This window comes from Diceros bicornis, chromosome 2, assembly GCF_020826845.1.
Source record: "Diceros bicornis minor isolate mBicDic1 chromosome 2, mDicBic1.mat.cur, whole genome shotgun sequence".
Classification (NCBI taxonomy): domain Eukaryota; kingdom Metazoa; phylum Chordata; class Mammalia; order Perissodactyla; family Rhinocerotidae; genus Diceros; species Diceros bicornis.
The window spans coordinates 48,589,572-48,606,833 of NC_080741.1; the positions used below are offsets into that span (position 1 = coordinate 48,589,572).

Sequence of the window (17,262 nt, forward strand, 5' to 3'; positions counted from 1 at the left end):
CCATACATGCAAGGTTCCCTCTTCTTTCTTCCAGCCTTTGCTGATACATTTCCGCAAATAGGGCGCCTCTCCCTTTATTGCTGGAAATCTGAGCTGGTAGAAATGTCTTTCATCTGCTCATTGATAGGTTGTTTTTCTTTCTTTTTTTATTGTGAAATTTGGTGTACATTATTGTTTATCAGTCACCATATAAGTGCATCCCTCCACACCTTGTGCCCACCCCCACCTCCTTAGCCCCTGGTAACCACCAAACAGTTCTGTCCGTTTGTTGGTTTATCTTCCACACGTGAGTGAAATCATGCACTGTTTGTCTTTCTCTTTCTGACTTATTTCACTTAACATAATACCCTCCAGGTCCATCCATATTGTTGCAAATGGGACGATTTCATCTTTTTTATGGCTGAGTAGTATTCCATGGTATATATATACACCACATCTTCTTTATCCAATTGATAGGTTGTTTTTCTTAATAAAAATATTCTTTCTAAATTAAATGTTATTTTTGTTAATAAAAGCAATTCATATTTAATAGAGAAAATAAAGAAAAAATTTAAAGGGGAAAAACTCTAGTCTCACCTAGAAACAACCGCTTTTGACATTTTAGTCTTTTTTATTCATATATATGTGTGAATAGCTATGTGTATGATGTAATTTTCAACTGATATGTTAAATATTTTTCCACAATTGCTTTTATAGAATCACAGAATTTAGATTTAGAAGGAACCTAGTGGCCTTCAAGACCTTTCTTCCTGGTTTGAGGATTTCTCTCACATGGACCTTGACTGGGGCTTCCCAGACACTGATTGCATCCTCCAGGGACTGGGAGCCCAGTTTGCACCAAGACCATCCATCCCAGGGTGGGAAAACTCTCATCCTATTTTTTCCTCCTGAAATGACAGAAAATCTGCTTCCTTTGGACTCCACTTCTCAGATTGAATGTCACTAGTTTCTGTGATGATTCCTTGCCTGACGGAGTTTTCAGAGCCTCTCATGATGCCAGTCACCCTCCCCTGAAGAGTCTGTCCACTTAAAACACTGCTTCTAGCCCCTGACATGAATTTCCAAGTGTGGCCTGGCAGATGTGATGTGCAGTGGGACTACTACTTCCCTGACCCAAGACGCTTGACCTGCAGTAACACTGCCCAGGATGGCACTGGGTATATTTTTAGCAGTTAGTCTACTGTCAACTTTTGGATTGGTCTTTAAAAGCCATCCCAGTAAGAATTAATTGGAGAAAGATAATGCCAGTCTGAATGCTGCCTTTTCAAATGCAAAATCCATTTTGGAGAGTGGAAAGGGAGCCTAACATAGGTTGGTGTGTGTTTGCTCACCATCTATCAGACGTAATGCTGGGCACATTCCTATCTTTATTATTATTATAGTTATTGATACTGTCATAGAAGTTTCAGTTGGTTGAGGCCTTGCTGTGCACTATACATACATCGATTCCTTCATTTCACAGAGCCCCAGGATTATTAATTATTGTTTTACATATGAGGAAAGGAAGGCAGGGACATTGGACAACTTGCCCGAGGTCCTATGCCAGTAAGATATGGAGTCCTGATTTAAACTCAGATGTCTCAGCCCAACACCTGTGCTCTGTCCCTATGTCATACTGCCTCAGAAAGTGCAACCCACTGATCAACAGTCAAGTTCAGAGTGAGACTCCCTGGACCCAGCTGGTGGTAGGGCAGGTGGATTGGAACCTGCATGCAATGCCAGAAGCAGCAGCAACAGAGGTGTCTGACCCCTTCAGATTAAAGATCATGGAAAGACAGGCAAGATTATCCAGAGCTCTTTGTCCTACCTTGAATCTCAGAACTTTAGAAAGAAACCTTGGGTGCTATATTGGTTCAACCTTATCTTTTTCATTCTACTTATATATATATATATATTATTAAAAATTATATAACATTATTAAAGCAACTTTAAATATTTTATAATATTATTTCATTGAAAATCCAACTTAATATAGCAACTATTTTTTTCCTTTGGTTTTATTTATGTATATGCGGATTTGTATTTATATTGTGAAGTCACAGGAAATAGTGGAGAACATGCCTCAGAGTTGTCCCACTGAAGGGAGAGGAGGTTAGGGTACTCATCCACCGACTCATTGGCTAAGGGCCACTCCTAAAGGTGTTAATGCCCTGGCATTTGGGCCCACTCTACAACAATAAGTACCTATGGTTGAGAAAGGCTTTATGTAGAAAGTTGCAGGTCCTTTCAGTAGGAAGCCATTAGCAGGAATGGCAAGTGCAAGGAACTATGATCATGGCACAACAGCATCTGCTACAGAAGATGACATTTAAGCCAAGACTTGAAGGAATTGAAGGAGTGAGCCATGTGGACACCTGTGGGAAGAATGTTTCAGGAGAGGGATCAGCCAGTGCAAAGGTCCTGAGGCAGGAGCTGCCTGGCATGCTTGAGGAACAGTAAGGAGGCCCATGTGGCCAGAGCAGAGTGCCCAATGGGAAGAGGGGATGAGAGTAAAGTCACAGGAGGCAAGATCATATAGGGCCTTGTGAGTTGTTTTACGGACTTAGGTTTCACTTTGAGAAAAACAGGAGCCATTAAAAGTTTCAGAAGAGGTGTGATGCGATCTAATGTATTTCAAAAGGATCAACTAGGTTGCTGTTCTGGAAATAGACTATAAGAGAACAAGGGAGGAAGCAAGGACACAGTTAGGAAGCTGTACCCAGGCAAGAGATGATAGTGGCTTAGATCAGGGTAGGGACAATAGAAGTGGTGAGAAATGGTCAGATTTTTAACATAGTAGGAAGGTAAAGTCTACTGAATTTCTTGACAGATTTGATGTGTGCTGTGAGAGGAAGAGAGGAGTGAAGTACAAAACTAAGGACTTTAGCCTGAGTGATTGGGCTGAGACAAAGGAGGCTGTGGGTGGAGCATGTTTGGGGGGCAATTAGGCATTTAGTTTTTTTTGTTGTTTTTTGCTTTTTTTTATACTTTTTATTTATTTAATTTTTTCCCCCAAAGCCCCAGTAGATAGTTGCATGTCACAGCTGCACATCCTTCTAGTTGCTGTATGTGGGACACGGCCTCAGCATGGCCGGAGAAGCGGTGCGTCGGTGCACGCCCGGGATCCGAACCCGGGCCGCCAGCAGCGGAGCGCGAGCACTTAACCGCCAAGCCACGGGGCCGGCCCTAGGCATTTAGTTTTAAATACGTTGATTTGTAGATGTCTTAATAGATGTTCAAGTGGAGATGCCAGGTTAGCAGTTGGCTATACAGGTTTGGAGTTCAGGAGAGCGGTCTAGGCTAGACCTATAAAATTGAGAGTTGGCATATGGATAATGTTTAAAGCCATGAGACTGGACAAGACAACCGAGAGTGATCTCCCTGTTATCTCCTCTGGATCTGTGATTAGATGTATACTCGATCTTCTCATTCCGTCCACCACGTCTCTTATCCACACTTTCAATATTCTCTCTCTTCATCCCTCTATGCTACAATCCCAGGCAATTTTTTCAGATCCGACATCCAGTTCATTCTCTCTTGCTGTTTCTAGTCTGTCATTTTAACCTTCAGAAATACATTTTCTTGCTTTCTTCAGCTGGCTGCTAAGGTGCTCGGTCCTTCTGAGGAAGCTAAGGATGCGTTGGGGTGAGGCCCTCACTTCATCCCGCGACTAGCACTGCACCCAGCAGCACCTGCCCAGCACTCACCCACACCATGGCCTCCGGCTTGGAGTTCGCCTGTGTCTACCTGGCCCTCATCCTGCATGATGATGAGGTGACGGTCATGGAGGATAAGATCAATGCTCCCATTAAAGCAGCCAGTGTAAACGTCGAACCTTTCTAGCCAGGCTTGTTTGCAAAGGCCCTGGCCAGTGTCAACATTGGGAGCCTTATCTGCAATGTAGGAGCTGGTGCACCTGCTATGGGGCATGGACCAAACTGTTATTTCTCGTACTTATGTGGACATTAACGCTCAAGAGCAACAATCCATTCACACACCTTCTACCCATCTCTAGCTGCCACAGTCAGTTCACACGCTGACCGCTCTGGTTTTCAGTTCTCCAGCTCCTGGCAGTTCCTTTTCTTTCCTGCAAATTTAGCCTTGCAGTTAAAAGAATATTATACCTTAGCCAGCATCTCTGTTTGTAACAGAAGTGTTTTCAGGTTATTTTATCTGTCACATTGATGGAATTGGAAGTTCCTTCAGTGGTGATTTTGATGGTCAGATTAGCTCAGCAGGAACTATTTTCTAGAACAACAGGCCCATTTGAGTGAACATGATGCCCCCTAGCTCCCTGTTATGTTGGAAGCCTCTGCTCCTGTGAAGAATTTGTACGGAGAGTGATCTCCGAGCACCATCCTGGCTTATTCCTGTGGCTCTGCCCACCCTCATGATTACTTGTTTCAGCTTGTGCCAGAACTGACCAAAGAGGCCTATGTGGTGATGAATGAGCTAAAGACAAATGTGACTAACCACCGTGAGAGAGGCCCAGCTTGCCCCAGCCAGCAGGCCTCAGGGCTGGCTGTCCAGAAATTCTATGGAAGGACATCCAGTATGCCACATGACATTCCAGGCAGTGACAGGGAATGAAGGGAAGAGAGATTGGTAATGCCACAAATGGCTGCTTCCTCTGGCCCCAACAAGATGATGCAGCCCCTGTTTGCTATGTCCTATTTCCTGAGATGCCCCAAAGACCCAGGAACCCCAAACAAGTCCCAGTAAGGGCAGGCACAGCCAAGAAGGGAAAGAATCAGAACTCTCTGCCTAACACCTCCAATAGCTGGGAAGGGGAGCAGAGCCTGGGCAGACCTGCCTGTTTGGCCACAATCAAAGGAAACATGAGGACTGACCAACAGGGCTGTGTGCACACCATTAGTGCTGGTCAGTGACAGTCCCTATGTGTGTCACCTAGAGGAGTGAAGTCAGGGGACTTCAAAGCTGCTCTAGAAAGCCTTGGTGTAGCAGGAGTCTCTGAAAGCTCTTTCAGGACCATTATGTATCAGTCCATGACAGAGAAAGGGGCTAGACAGGAGAGAGAACAGAGACCTAAAGAAAAGTTTGTCTGCTTTCTCTCTTCAACAAAACCTCCAACCATCTGCTCATTGATGGACTGAAGAACAGAATCACAGGTCTTTGATTGGCAGATGTCACTCAGTTCAACATTCCTTCCAGTGCAGGTTCTGTACCCTCCTTGCCAGACTGCCTCCCACTGTGGGGCTCTTGCTGCTAACTTCATGGTAAGACTGCTCTCATTTTAAGGCTCGTCTTATTTTGGGATAAAAATCTGCCTTTCAGCGATTTAAACCTAGACTTGATCCTCTCTGGGTTGCTGAGGAAGGAGGGCCTCTTGCCTTCACTGGCTCAGGAACACAGAAAGGATGCCCTGAGAGAACCTACAGTCTGCAGGAGCTGTGAGAACCAGAACCTCCTCAGACCCAGCTCACCCCCAGGAGGTCCATCCAGGAAAGGAAAGAGGTTGACTAGTGAGACAAACCCCTGCCAGGAGGAGCCTGGCTGAGCTACTTTTTCACTGGACACTCAGTTCTGACCCTACCTGTACACAGCAAAGACATCCTCACAGACAGGAAATAAAGTTCTTGGGTAAGCACTAAAAGTCCAGACTAGAAAGTGACTTTATCCTGTCCCCGCATATAAGATAGTAAATTGAAACCAAAAGTATTCTGTGAAGATAAGCAAGGGTGTCCTTTGAAGGATATGCCTCCTGGCACACACTGTGTATTCTCTGGGTTGGGCCCCAGCCTTGGAGCAGAGTGGTTGGAGCTCTGGGCAGGTGGTTTAGCAGCTCCACTAAAGCAGGCAGGAGGGCTGGGGATCTTGTCCTTCAAGGCACTCACAAGGAGTCTCTATTTTCTGTGTGTCTGCTGGAGGCCCATCATGGTTTTCAAGTAATTGTGCTGGACACAGAAAAGAGGAGAAAACAAGAATTGATTAGGAGATGGGACTTAACAAAGACTCAGAAGCCATGCCACTCACATCCAACGTTATCCTTCTTCCTGCAAACATCACAGTTTTGGGACAAGGATTCCCTCTGACTAGTCCCAATTCTATGAGAAATAATGTTCTATTCAATGCCTTTCATTCTTTCATCCTCAAGAAAGTGTCTAAAACTGTTTTAAAATGGTGTGGCAGTCATGTTTAAAAGGAGATAGTCATGTTTGAAGGGTCCACTTGAAAGTTTCTGACAAGAATTAGGTTTAAAAAGAAAAGAAAAGAAGAGGGTTCTATCTCCAGAGGGTGGGGGCCCCTGTACTCCAAAGCACCCTCCCTCTGCAAATCAACTAGATGTTCATGAATCCTACCCTTTTAATGAACTGCTAGGCTCTCAGAAAGCAGAGGGAAAAAGTCAGCTGAAACAGAAATAGTGGGCAGTAAGCAAGCAAATGCTAAAACCAACTTGGAATATGGAGATGAATCCTAGACTCCCCACACCGTGGGGAAACTGAAACTGAAACTCTCACATTAGGCTGGAATTCATTTTTCCCCCAATTTTTTTATCGTGGTAAAATACACATAACATAAAATTTACCATCTTAACTATTTTTAAGTGTATGCTTCAGTGGTATTAAACATATTCATAATGTTGTATAATCATCATCACCAGCCATCTCCATAACTCTTTTCATTTTGTAAAACTGAAACTTTATACCCACTAAACAATAACTCCTCATTCCCCTTCCCCCAGCCCCTGACAGCCACCATACTACTTTCTATCCACGATTTTGACTACTCTAAGTACCTCATATAAGTGGAATCATACAGTATTTTAGGGAGTTTTTGTGAATGGCTTATTTCACTTAATATTATGTCCTCAAGATTCATCCATGCTGTAGCATGTGTCAGAATTTCCTTCCTTTTTAAGGCTGAATAATATTCCATTGCACATTTATACCACATTTTGCTTATCCATTCATCTATTGATGGTCACTTGGGTTGCTTCCACATTTTAGCTATTGTGAATAATACTGCTATGAACATGGATGTACAAATATCTCTTTGAGACCCTGCTTTCAATTCTTTGGGGTATATACCCAGAAGTGGAATTGCTGGATCATATGGTAATTCTATTTTTAATTTTTTGAGGAACCTCCATACTGTTTTACATAGCAGCTGTATGATTTTTTTTCAACTTTTTTTTAATGTGGTAACATACATACAACATAAAATTTACTCTCAAGTACAATGATGTACACCTGAAATTTTTACAATGTTATAAACCAATGTTACTGCAATAAACAAAAAATTAAAAAAAAATTACTCTCAACCATTTTTAAGTGTACAGTTCAATGGTATTAAATATATTCATATTGTTGTGCAACCATCACCACCATCCATCTCCATAACTCTTTTCATCATCCTAAATTGAAACTCCGTACCCATTAAACAATAACTACCCATTCTCTCATCCCCCCAGACCCTGGCAACCACCATTCTATCTCTTATCTTTATGATTTTGACTACTCTAAGCATCTCATGTAAGTGGAATCATACAGTATATGTCTTTTTGTGACTGGCTTATTTCACTTAGTGGCTGTACCATTTTACAATGCCACCAACAGCACACATAGGTTCCAATTATTCCACATCCTTGCCAACATTTGTTATTTTCTGGGGTTTTTGTGTGTGTGAGAGGAAGATTAGCCCTAAGCTAACATCTGTTGCCAATCCTCCTCTTTTTGCAGAGGAAGATTGGCCCTGGGCTAACATCTGTGCCCATCTTCCTCTACTTTATATGGGATGCCGCCACAGCATGGCTTGACAAGCAGTGCATCAGTCTGCACCCAGGATCCAAACCTGTGAACCCCGGGCCCCTGAAGCACAGTGCGCGAACCTAACCACTACGCCACCAGGCCAGCCCCTATTTTCTGGTTTTTTGATAGTAGCCATCTTAATGGGTGTAAGGTGGTATCTTATTGTAGTTTTCATTTGCATTGCCCTAATGATCTGTGATGTTAGCATCTTTTCATGTGCTTATGGTCCATTTGTATATTTTCTTTGGAGAAATGTCTATTCAAGTCTTACGCCCACTTTTGATTAGGGTTTTGTTTTTTTGGTTGTTGAGTTTTAGGAGTTCTCTATATATTCTGGATATTAATCCCTTACCAAGTTGGAATTCTTGAAGGAGGTTAAAATGGTCCTGGGTTGGTAATGCCCCATGGCTAACTACAAAAGCAAGTGCAAACCCCTTCAGGAGGAAAGCAATTTCAGCTTATGCACTCAGAACTCATAGAGCTTAAGTTCAACCAAATATGAGCTTATGACTTAAACACACACACACACACACACACACACACACACAAACACACAGATAAAAGCGACCATGACAGAGATTCAGTAAAATGGAAAACATTTGGCCTTGAAAAATCTGATCCAATATATTTCATATATAAAAACATACATGAAAGGTTTAAATAAATAGAAGATGCAATGGTTCAAGTGCAACATCTGCATAAAAAGTTTGTGCATGGGCATGTCTTAAATATAAAAAATGCCCAATGCAAGAGTTCTCCTAGAGATTGGGGGATGGTGGGAGAATTTAATATTGACCTGTAGAAATGCAGGATTTCTCTGATTTAAAACTGAAATGTTTATCTGAGACTTTGAAAGTAATTAAAGAAAATGCAAGGTTTGTCTGGAATATCAAGAGAGAAATTCATGGTACTAACCATGCAAATCATTTTGGTTTACCTTTTCTGTCATTTTGAAGTAACTTATGCCAGTTAAAGCAAGTTTAATATAATTTACAATAAGCAATAAGATTTTTGAAGGTCTTTCTCCAAAGCCAAAGACCTTTTGGTCCTCTTGTTCAAAATAGAGGACGAGGGGCCGGCCTGGTGGCACAGCAGTTAAGTGTGTGTGCTCCGCTTCGCGGGCCCGGAGTTCACAGGTTCGGATCCCAGGTGCGCACTGAGGCACTGCTTGTCAAGCCACGCTGTGGCGGCATCGCATATAAAGTAGAGGAAGATGGGCATGGATGTTAGCCCAGGGCGAGTCTTCCTCAGCGAAAAGAGGAGGATTGGTGACAGATGTTAGCTCAAGGCTAATCTTCCTTACAAAAAAAAGAAAAATAGAGGATGACCTTAACCAACTGATGAAAATTAACCTCACCGATAACAGGACAAAGCAGTATCATGTGCCTCCTGTTATAGACTGAATGTCTTTGTTCCCCCAAAACACATATGTTGAATCCCTAATCCCCAGTGTGATGGTATTCAGAGGTGGGACCTTTGGGAGATAATTAGGTTTAGATGGAGCCATGAGGGTGCAGCTCGCATGATGGGATTATTGCCATTATAAAAAGAGGAAGAGAGCTCTCTTTCTCTCTCTCTCTCTCTCCCCCCCCCCCCAGCCCCCGCCATGAACACACACCTAGGAAAGGCCACGTGTGCACCCAGCAAGAAGACAGCTGTCTACAAACCTGGAAGAAGACCCTCACCAAGAACCAAATCCGCCAGTACCTTGATCTTGGATTTCCCAGCCTCCAGAACCGTAAGAAATAAATGTCTGTTGTTTAAGCCACCAGCCTATGGTATTTGTTATAGCAGCCCAAGCTCACTAAGACACCTCCTGATAAGATGTGCCACAAAGAACATAACATAATTTCTGTGGTATTCCTGCCTAAAATGCATAACTTGAATTTAAATCACAAGAAAACATCAGACAATCCTAAACTGAGAGCCATTCTACCAAAAAACTGCCCTGTATTCTTCAAAAATACCAAAATCATGAAACACAAGGAAAAACTAAAGAATTTTTCTATATTAAAGGACACATGGCAACTAAATATAATGTGTGATGCTAGACCACATCCTGGATCAGGGTAGTAGGAGAGAATAACTATAAATGACATCATTAGGATAACTGTCAAAAGTTGAATATGGACTTTGGATTAAATAATATTGTTGCATCATTATTAATTTTCCTGATTTCAATTACTGTATCAGCATGTAAGAGAATGTCCTTGTTCTTAAGAAATAAACACCGAAATATTTAGGAGTAAAAAAACAGAGAATGAAATGTTCTAAAATTCACTGTAGTTGTGGTTTCACATATTTGTGAATATATTAAAAACCACTGATTTGTAACTTTAAATGGGTGAACTGTATAATATGTAAATTATATGTATATATATATTATAACTGTATATATGTAAATTATATCTCAAAGATGTCTTGTTAAAAAAAGAGCATGAAATAAGAGTTTATAAAAAATGACCAAGCATATTTGAAGGAGAACCATATAGAATTTTAAGACACAGCTGATTGGACACAGCTTAAGAGGACATTAATAAACTGGAACAGGAATCTAAAGAAATTACCCAAATTACAGCACAGAGAGATGAGGAGCTGGAAGAAATGACGGATTTTAAAAGATAGAGAGGACAGAATGAGAAAGTCTAACATACATCTAATCAGAATCCTAGGAGAGGGGTATTGGAAGAAAAAGGAGACGGTATTCAAAAAGATAATGGCTCCAATACCCCTTCATGACAAAAGTACTCAATGACCTAGGTACAGAAGAGAACCTTTTCAACCTGATAAAGAAGGTTCTAAGAAAGAACTTCAAAGTGTGCTACTCAAAGTGTAATCTTAGACTAGCAGCATAGGCATCATCTGGGAGCTTATTAGAAATGCAGAATCTCAGGCTCTACCCCAGACCTGCTACATCAGAATCTGCATTCTAACAACCTGATGATTCATGTGCACAGCACAGGGTGGGAAGTGCTGCTTGAAGTTTCTTTTTTCTAAGAAAACCCCACAACTAACATCATATTTAATGGTGAAAGAATTAACACCTTCCCCCTAAGATCAGGAACAAGACAAGGATGTCCACTTTCACCTCTTATATTCAACATTGTACTGGAGGTTCTAGCCACGGAAATTAGGCAAAAAAAAACATATAAAAGGCATCTGGATTGGAAAGGAAGAAGTAAAACTATTTCTATTTGTAGATGACATGATCTTATATATAGAAAATCCTAAGGAATCCACTAAAAAACTACTAGAATTAATAAATGAGTTTAGCAAGGTTGCAGACTACCACATCAATATACAAAAATCAACTGTATTTCTATATACATCAATGAGCAATATAAAAATGAAATTAAGAAAACAATTCCATTTACAACAGCATCAAAAAGGATAAAATACTTAGAAGTAAATTTAATAAAAGATGTCCAAAACTTACACTTTGAAAACTACAAACATCATTGAAAGAAGTTAAGACCTAAATAAATAGAAAGATAGCCTGTGTTCATAGATTTGAAGACTTAATACTGTTAAGATGGCAATACTCCCCAAAGCAATCTATAGATCCAATACAACCCCTATCCCAGCTGGATTCTTTGCATAAATTGACAAGTTGGTCCTAAAATTTGTATGGAAATGCAAAGAACCCAGAATAGCCAAAACAATCTTGAAAAAGAAGAAAAAGGTTGGAGGACCCATACCTTGCAATTTCAAAACTAACTACAAATGTAGAGTAATCAAGACAGTGTAGTACTGGCATAACAACAGACATATAGATTGATGGAATAGAATTGAGAGTCTAAAAATAAACCCTCACATTTATGGTCAATTGAATTTCCACAAGGGTGCCAAGACAATTCAATGGAGAAAGAATCACTTTTTCAACAATTGGTGCTGGGAAAACTGGATATTCACATGTGAAGGAATAAAGTTGGACCCCTACCTCACACCATGTGCCCCCTCCTCTGAGTCCAGCGGGGGCAGGTCTCTCTGTGGTCAGAGAAGGAAGCCCCTGCATGGTAGTCACAGTCAAATGATCTTTGAGGTTTGGCTGCCTAGGCCTACTTGTCCCCACTCCATTCTCTCCCAGATGCTCTGGGAGAGCCCAGACTCCCCACAGAGAGATTTTCATGGACAACCCTGAGCGAGCTCTTTGGAGTCAGCCAATGCGGTACATGACAGCATTGTGGCCAGGGTCTCCTTCTCCAGCCAAAATAGTTGGGTTCCAGTAAAACTTTCCAGTGTGGCAGGGCTGTCCACTGATCTGGGCTTCCCTCCAGGGGCCAGGGTTAATAAAGCTTGATGCTCACAGATAAGGCTAAGTGATTGCCTGGGTAAAGCAATCCTCTCTCCTGCTGAAGGAGTGGGCCCAGGCAGCTGGAGTGAGCAGGTGACCCTGCCCCAAGCCACAGCTGATTGGACCAGGAATGTACACTTAACCCAAGAAGAGCCAATTATGCTCTCCCTCTGGAGAGACACAAAATAAGTAGTCAGGTGATGTTGGACACTGGGGCTGGGAAGTCTTAGAAAATAATGGCAAGCCAGGGCCAAGACTGGGGCTAGAAATTGAGAGCTGGGGTGGGAAGAACAGCTGGGGAAGGAGCAGACCTCAGGGAGAAGCTAAGGCCAGGTGTGGACAAAAAAAGGCCTGGAGGGAAAGGAGCCTGGAGCATGCTTCCTGCAGATGAGCTCTGTGGCCTGCTCCTCAAAGTGTGGTCCTGGACTAGCAGCATGGGATCATCTGAGTGCTTATTAGAAATGCAGAATCTCAAGCTCTACCCTAGACCTGCTGCATCTGAATCTGCAATCTAACAAGACCCCTAGTGATTCAAGTGCACCGCACAGGGTGAGAAGGGCTATTCTGTGACCTTCGGAATCCGTGTTAACAACCCTTTCATTCAAGCTTCTCTGAATGGGCTTCAGCTCCTCACAGCCATCAAGGTCACTAAAGGTGTCAGCTTAACTATAAATGTAAAGAATGAACTCAATCCGGGGAAGGGTTTTCTAATTACGACAGAAAATCTAGAAGCCAAGGAAAAAAAGACTGATACACTTGATTTCATAAAAATCAACAAAATAACTACGAGAAACCATAAGTAGAGCCAAAAGACAAATGACAAAGAGAAAAATATTTGCAACTCATATCATAAAGAGCCAATCTCCCCAATATATCAAGAGATCCTACAAATTTATAAGAAAAAGACCAACAACCAATAGAAAAATGGGCAAAAATATGAACAGGCAGTTTACAGGAAAAGAAATTAAAATGGCCCTTAAACACACGAAAAGAAACACAACTTCACTCATAATAAGAGAAATGCAAGTTAAAGCTACACTGAGAGACCATTTTTCACCTTTCAGATTGGAAAAAAAACAAAAAGCAGGATAATACATCTTGTGGTGAGGCTTGGGGAACAAGCATCCCATATATGCTGCTGTGGGGTTGCCAATGGGTCCAGCTCCTGGCACCATCCACCAAAAATACAAATGTCCTTTTGACCAAGAAATTCACTTCTACAAATTTACCTTTCACATATATTCAATCATGTGTGAGTTCACATTTGTACAAGGTTAATTATCACAGCAATATCTGTAATAGTTCAGAAATGGAACCTCCTATATGTCCCTCAATATGAGATGGGTTAAATAAATTGTGATACCTCCTTGCAATGGAGTACTACTATGCAGCTGTAAAAAAGAACACAGAAGCACCTGTGGGTTGACAAGGAACAATCTTCAGGATATACTGTTAAGCAAGTGCAGAAAAGCAAGATGCAGAACAATATGCAGGGAAAACACTAGAAACAAGCAACAGGGGTTCCCTGTCAGAGGGGGTTGATGAGAGCTGGGCAGATGGGGGACCAGGTATTTGTACTTTCATGCTTTTTAATGTTTAAATTGAATGTATCACCTACTGAAAATGTAAATAAATACCACAAAAATATTTTTAAAAGAATGAACTCACTAGGGCACTGACCCCATGTGCATCTGCCACCTGCTATATAAGAACTGCCTCTGGGCACAGAGAAGTGCACAGCATACAGGCCCTCTGTGTTCTGGCTCCAGGCTGGGCCTCAGCAGAATGAAGACCCTCTGCTCCAGTCCAACCTGCTCAGAGAGTACAGGACCAGGCGTGGCCCATGGCCAACATCTTTGTCTAGCTTTGCCTTGGCTGCATGTGGTCCTCTGTCCCCTGCCACCTCTGTAGCGTGGCCCTCATCGGAGAGGTCCTCCCCAACAGGCAGTGACCTCAGGGGATCCCTAGGCCTTGTCCCGGGCTGTGAACCACACATGGGCTGGCTTAGCACTCACTAGCCATGTCCAGGCCCGGCCATGGTCTCTGGGACCCCTACTGGATCCAGCCTAGTCCCAGGACTCTGGAGTTGGCAGAAGATACCCACTGACTCTGGGTGACTCTGGATCTCTCTGGGCTGACATATTCCTCTTCCGCCTCTCTAAAGTGAGGAGTGGGTGTCCTTCCTACTAATGAGGTCCCTGAGGCCCCACCTTCCTGGAGATATCAACCCCTAGAGTTACCTTCTGTTCTGTCTTGACTTTGGCATTGTAGAAGGAGACGGAATCAGGGCCGTCAGGCAGCATCATCTGTTGCAGCTGGCTGAACTTGTCCTGGTCATCTTCTCCCTAGAGGAGGCCCAACTCAGCACAGTCCCTTCAGCCTGGCATTGTCAGGATCCACTCTGACAAGGCCTGTGGTGGGCATCAGGGCAGCCCGTCACTAGGTTTTCAAACCCCCACCTAGTGTAGCTCACAACCCCCTAGCCCTATGTCTGCTAGCATTATTACAACCTGTAACTGCCACCTGGGAAGGATAAGCCAACCCAGAAGGGAAGCAGCAAGCGGTGTTTTCTATGTTCCCATCATCAATAACTGGGGAGAGACCTGTACCTGCCCACCTGCCTGGGCTGGCTGTGGGAGAGGCTGGGAGCAGCCCGTACACTGCCACGTTTGTGGAGAGAACAGAGGACAAGGGGCATTGACCACTGCCCCATGCTCATCCATCATGCCCACCCCTGCCCTTGTGCCACTCACCAGAGACACGATCCTGCTGACAGGCACCATGCCTGGCCGGATGCTGCTACCTGGCTTCAGTGCCACCTGCATGTCCTCGGGGATGAAGAAGGACTCATTGTACCAGATGTCAAATTCTGCAAGGAGGCAGGGAGACAGCACTGTGAGGTGTGGGGAAGGCCCTGAGGAAGCAGGTAAAGGCTGTGTGACTGTCTGTCTGTTTTATGCCTGTCATAGTTCACCATCTGTTCACTTCCTGCTCCAGGGTCTCACCCTTTCCCATCTCCATCTCCTGCCCTCAGAGTCCTAGAAACACACATCTGAAGCCCCTACCCAGCCCCTGCCTCTGCCAGAGAGAAGCTCTGAAACCATTCCTACAACCCAGGCAGTGGCCCTGCCTTCTGCCTCCAGGACCTCAGGACCCAGCCAACCTTCCCAAATGGCGCACCAGTGAGCAGGCGGTGGCGACACTGATCTACCAGGTGCTGGCAGTACTGGATCTCAGCCCTGAGGTCACACAGGTCCTGATACTCTGTACGGTACTGCTTCTTGAGGTCTTTGAGCTTCAGGATCAGCAGGAATTCCTCCTCATCGATTATCATCAGCCCCTTGTTCTCATACTCACCTGCAGGGGAATGGAGGTCAGGGAATGAGGTGCCTACCTAGGGAGGGCATGAAGGCATTCCGGAAAGAGGGGACAGTGCTGGCAAAGCACAAAGACAGGAGATTAGAGGAAGGCATGGGGGTGGGCAAAGCACCAGGAGCACCATGGGGAGGGGGTGCTCAGATCAGAGGGCCACACTGGCATTTTTAGGACAAACAGGAAGGGTGGGCAGAGGAGACGGTAGAGATGGCCTATGCTCCATGCTTATTTTGATCTTAAACCCATTAGCCAAAGATATTCAGTAAGCACCTCTATTATACTGATGTTTACCTTGTTTGTAAATTATATACATGGACTGCCATCACTGGCTAGTACCACAAGGCACTTGGGCAAAGTTCCTCATTAATAACAGTAGATGTAAACCCACATTTTGAATTGTCTTCTTGATGATTTCAACATTCACCAGCTACTTTCTTGTTAGAGATGATTAGATGTCGAGTGGCTGTCAGAGGGCTCCGGGAGGAGAGGGGTCAGTTGTGCTATCAATCATCTCACGGTCTCTTTGCATAGACCTTTTAGGGTCTGTCAGTTTGATAAGGGTTGCTGGGTTAAGACAAAATAACATCGTCTGTGGAGTCCACTGCCCACAGCACCTCGAAAGGTGAGTCACGGCATCATGTCAACCCACCCAGGGTATGGGGCTTCCACCCTCAGGACCTCTGGCAAATGAGTCTTGCATGTGACTGAGGTGTGTGGCTGGGGTGCATGAGGCAGTCCCCAGGTGCTGGAGGAAAACGTTAGCACTTCCGCTGATGTTTACTGGGGAAAAGTAAGACACATTAAGTGTCACTGACACCATTAATAGAGAGGCAAGGGTCCCAATTCAAGATGTCTGGAGTGGGGGGGTCCAGAGTCGGCCTCAGCAGGTCACTCACCTTCAGTCAGAGCTACCTGGTCTGTGTGCTGTGGGACATCCCTGATGTGGTCACTTTGATAGACACACATCCTTTACAGAGTAGAGTCTTTACAGTACTCTGTTGACACGGGGAGTTACTATGAACACCTTTTGTATTACCCAGACGTTCTCGGATCATCTCCAAGGAAAAAACTTAAAAGAGGTGAACTTAAGATGATTTTTCTTTCACAAAAGACTAATTAATATTCCAAATTCATTGACCTTTCTGGGTTGATAAGTGGCCATCAGTCAAGTGCCTAGAAGGTATTTAAAAGGATGAATTTACTTGATCTGTTCCCTCAAGATAAAGGTATTTTATTTGGTATTTTAACAACCAATGGGAAAACAACTGCTTTTAGGGGGAAAGAACAAAAATTTTTGATACTGATAGATAGAATTTTAAATATTTTAAAATATTATTTCTTCTTCATCTCATCCTTTACAATATCAATTTTCAGGTATATTTAGGAGTAAATGACATATCAGGATAGCATGCATATATATTATTTAAAATATGTAAACATGGCCGGCCCCGTGGCTTAGAGGTTAAGTGCGTGCGCTCCGCTGCTGGCGGCCCAGGTTCGGATCCCGGGCGCGCACGGACGCATCGCTTCTCCGGCCATGCTGAGGCCGCGTCCCACATACAGCAACTAGAAGGATGTGCAGCTATGACATACAACTATCTACTGGGGCTTTGGGGGAAAATAAATAAATAAATAAATAAAATTATTTAAAAAAATAAAAATAAATAAAATAAAACATGTAAACATGAAATAAATGGTTGCATATTCAAAAAAGGTATGGACAGAGGGGACAAAGAAGTGCTTGTTGGTCTTGTAAGACCTTCACCTTGGAGGTTTGGGTGGGGGCAAGTCTGGAGCCACCATCACCCTCCATCCCCGGTTTCCCAGACCCACGGAGGGCTTTGC

General features: G+C 43.4%; 1 protein-coding gene across 7 annotated transcripts in view; it reads right to left on the reverse strand.

The window, feature by feature from the left end:
• Positions 1-1,928: 1,928 nt before the first annotated feature.
• KIF9 (kinesin family member 9) overlaps positions 1,929-17,262 on the reverse strand; it is a 53,732-nt gene continuing 38,398 nt past the window's right edge. For 4 of the 7 annotated variants that reach the window (XM_058557114.1, XM_058557092.1, XM_058557082.1 and 1 more), the window contains 3 exons: positions 15,223-15,399; positions 14,796-14,911; positions 14,093-14,387 (listed from right to left, as the gene is read on the reverse strand). In XM_058557114.1, the coding sequence (XP_058413097.1) occupies positions 14,229-14,387; positions 14,796-14,911; positions 15,223-15,399 (452 nt within the window). In that variant the 3' untranslated portion in view covers positions 14,093-14,228. Of the gene's footprint in view, positions 5,895-14,091; positions 14,388-14,795; positions 14,912-15,222; positions 15,400-15,764; positions 15,982-17,262 lie in introns of those variants that run through there. The other 3 variants (XM_058557103.1, XM_058557146.1, XM_058557137.1) reach the window with 3 other exon arrangements.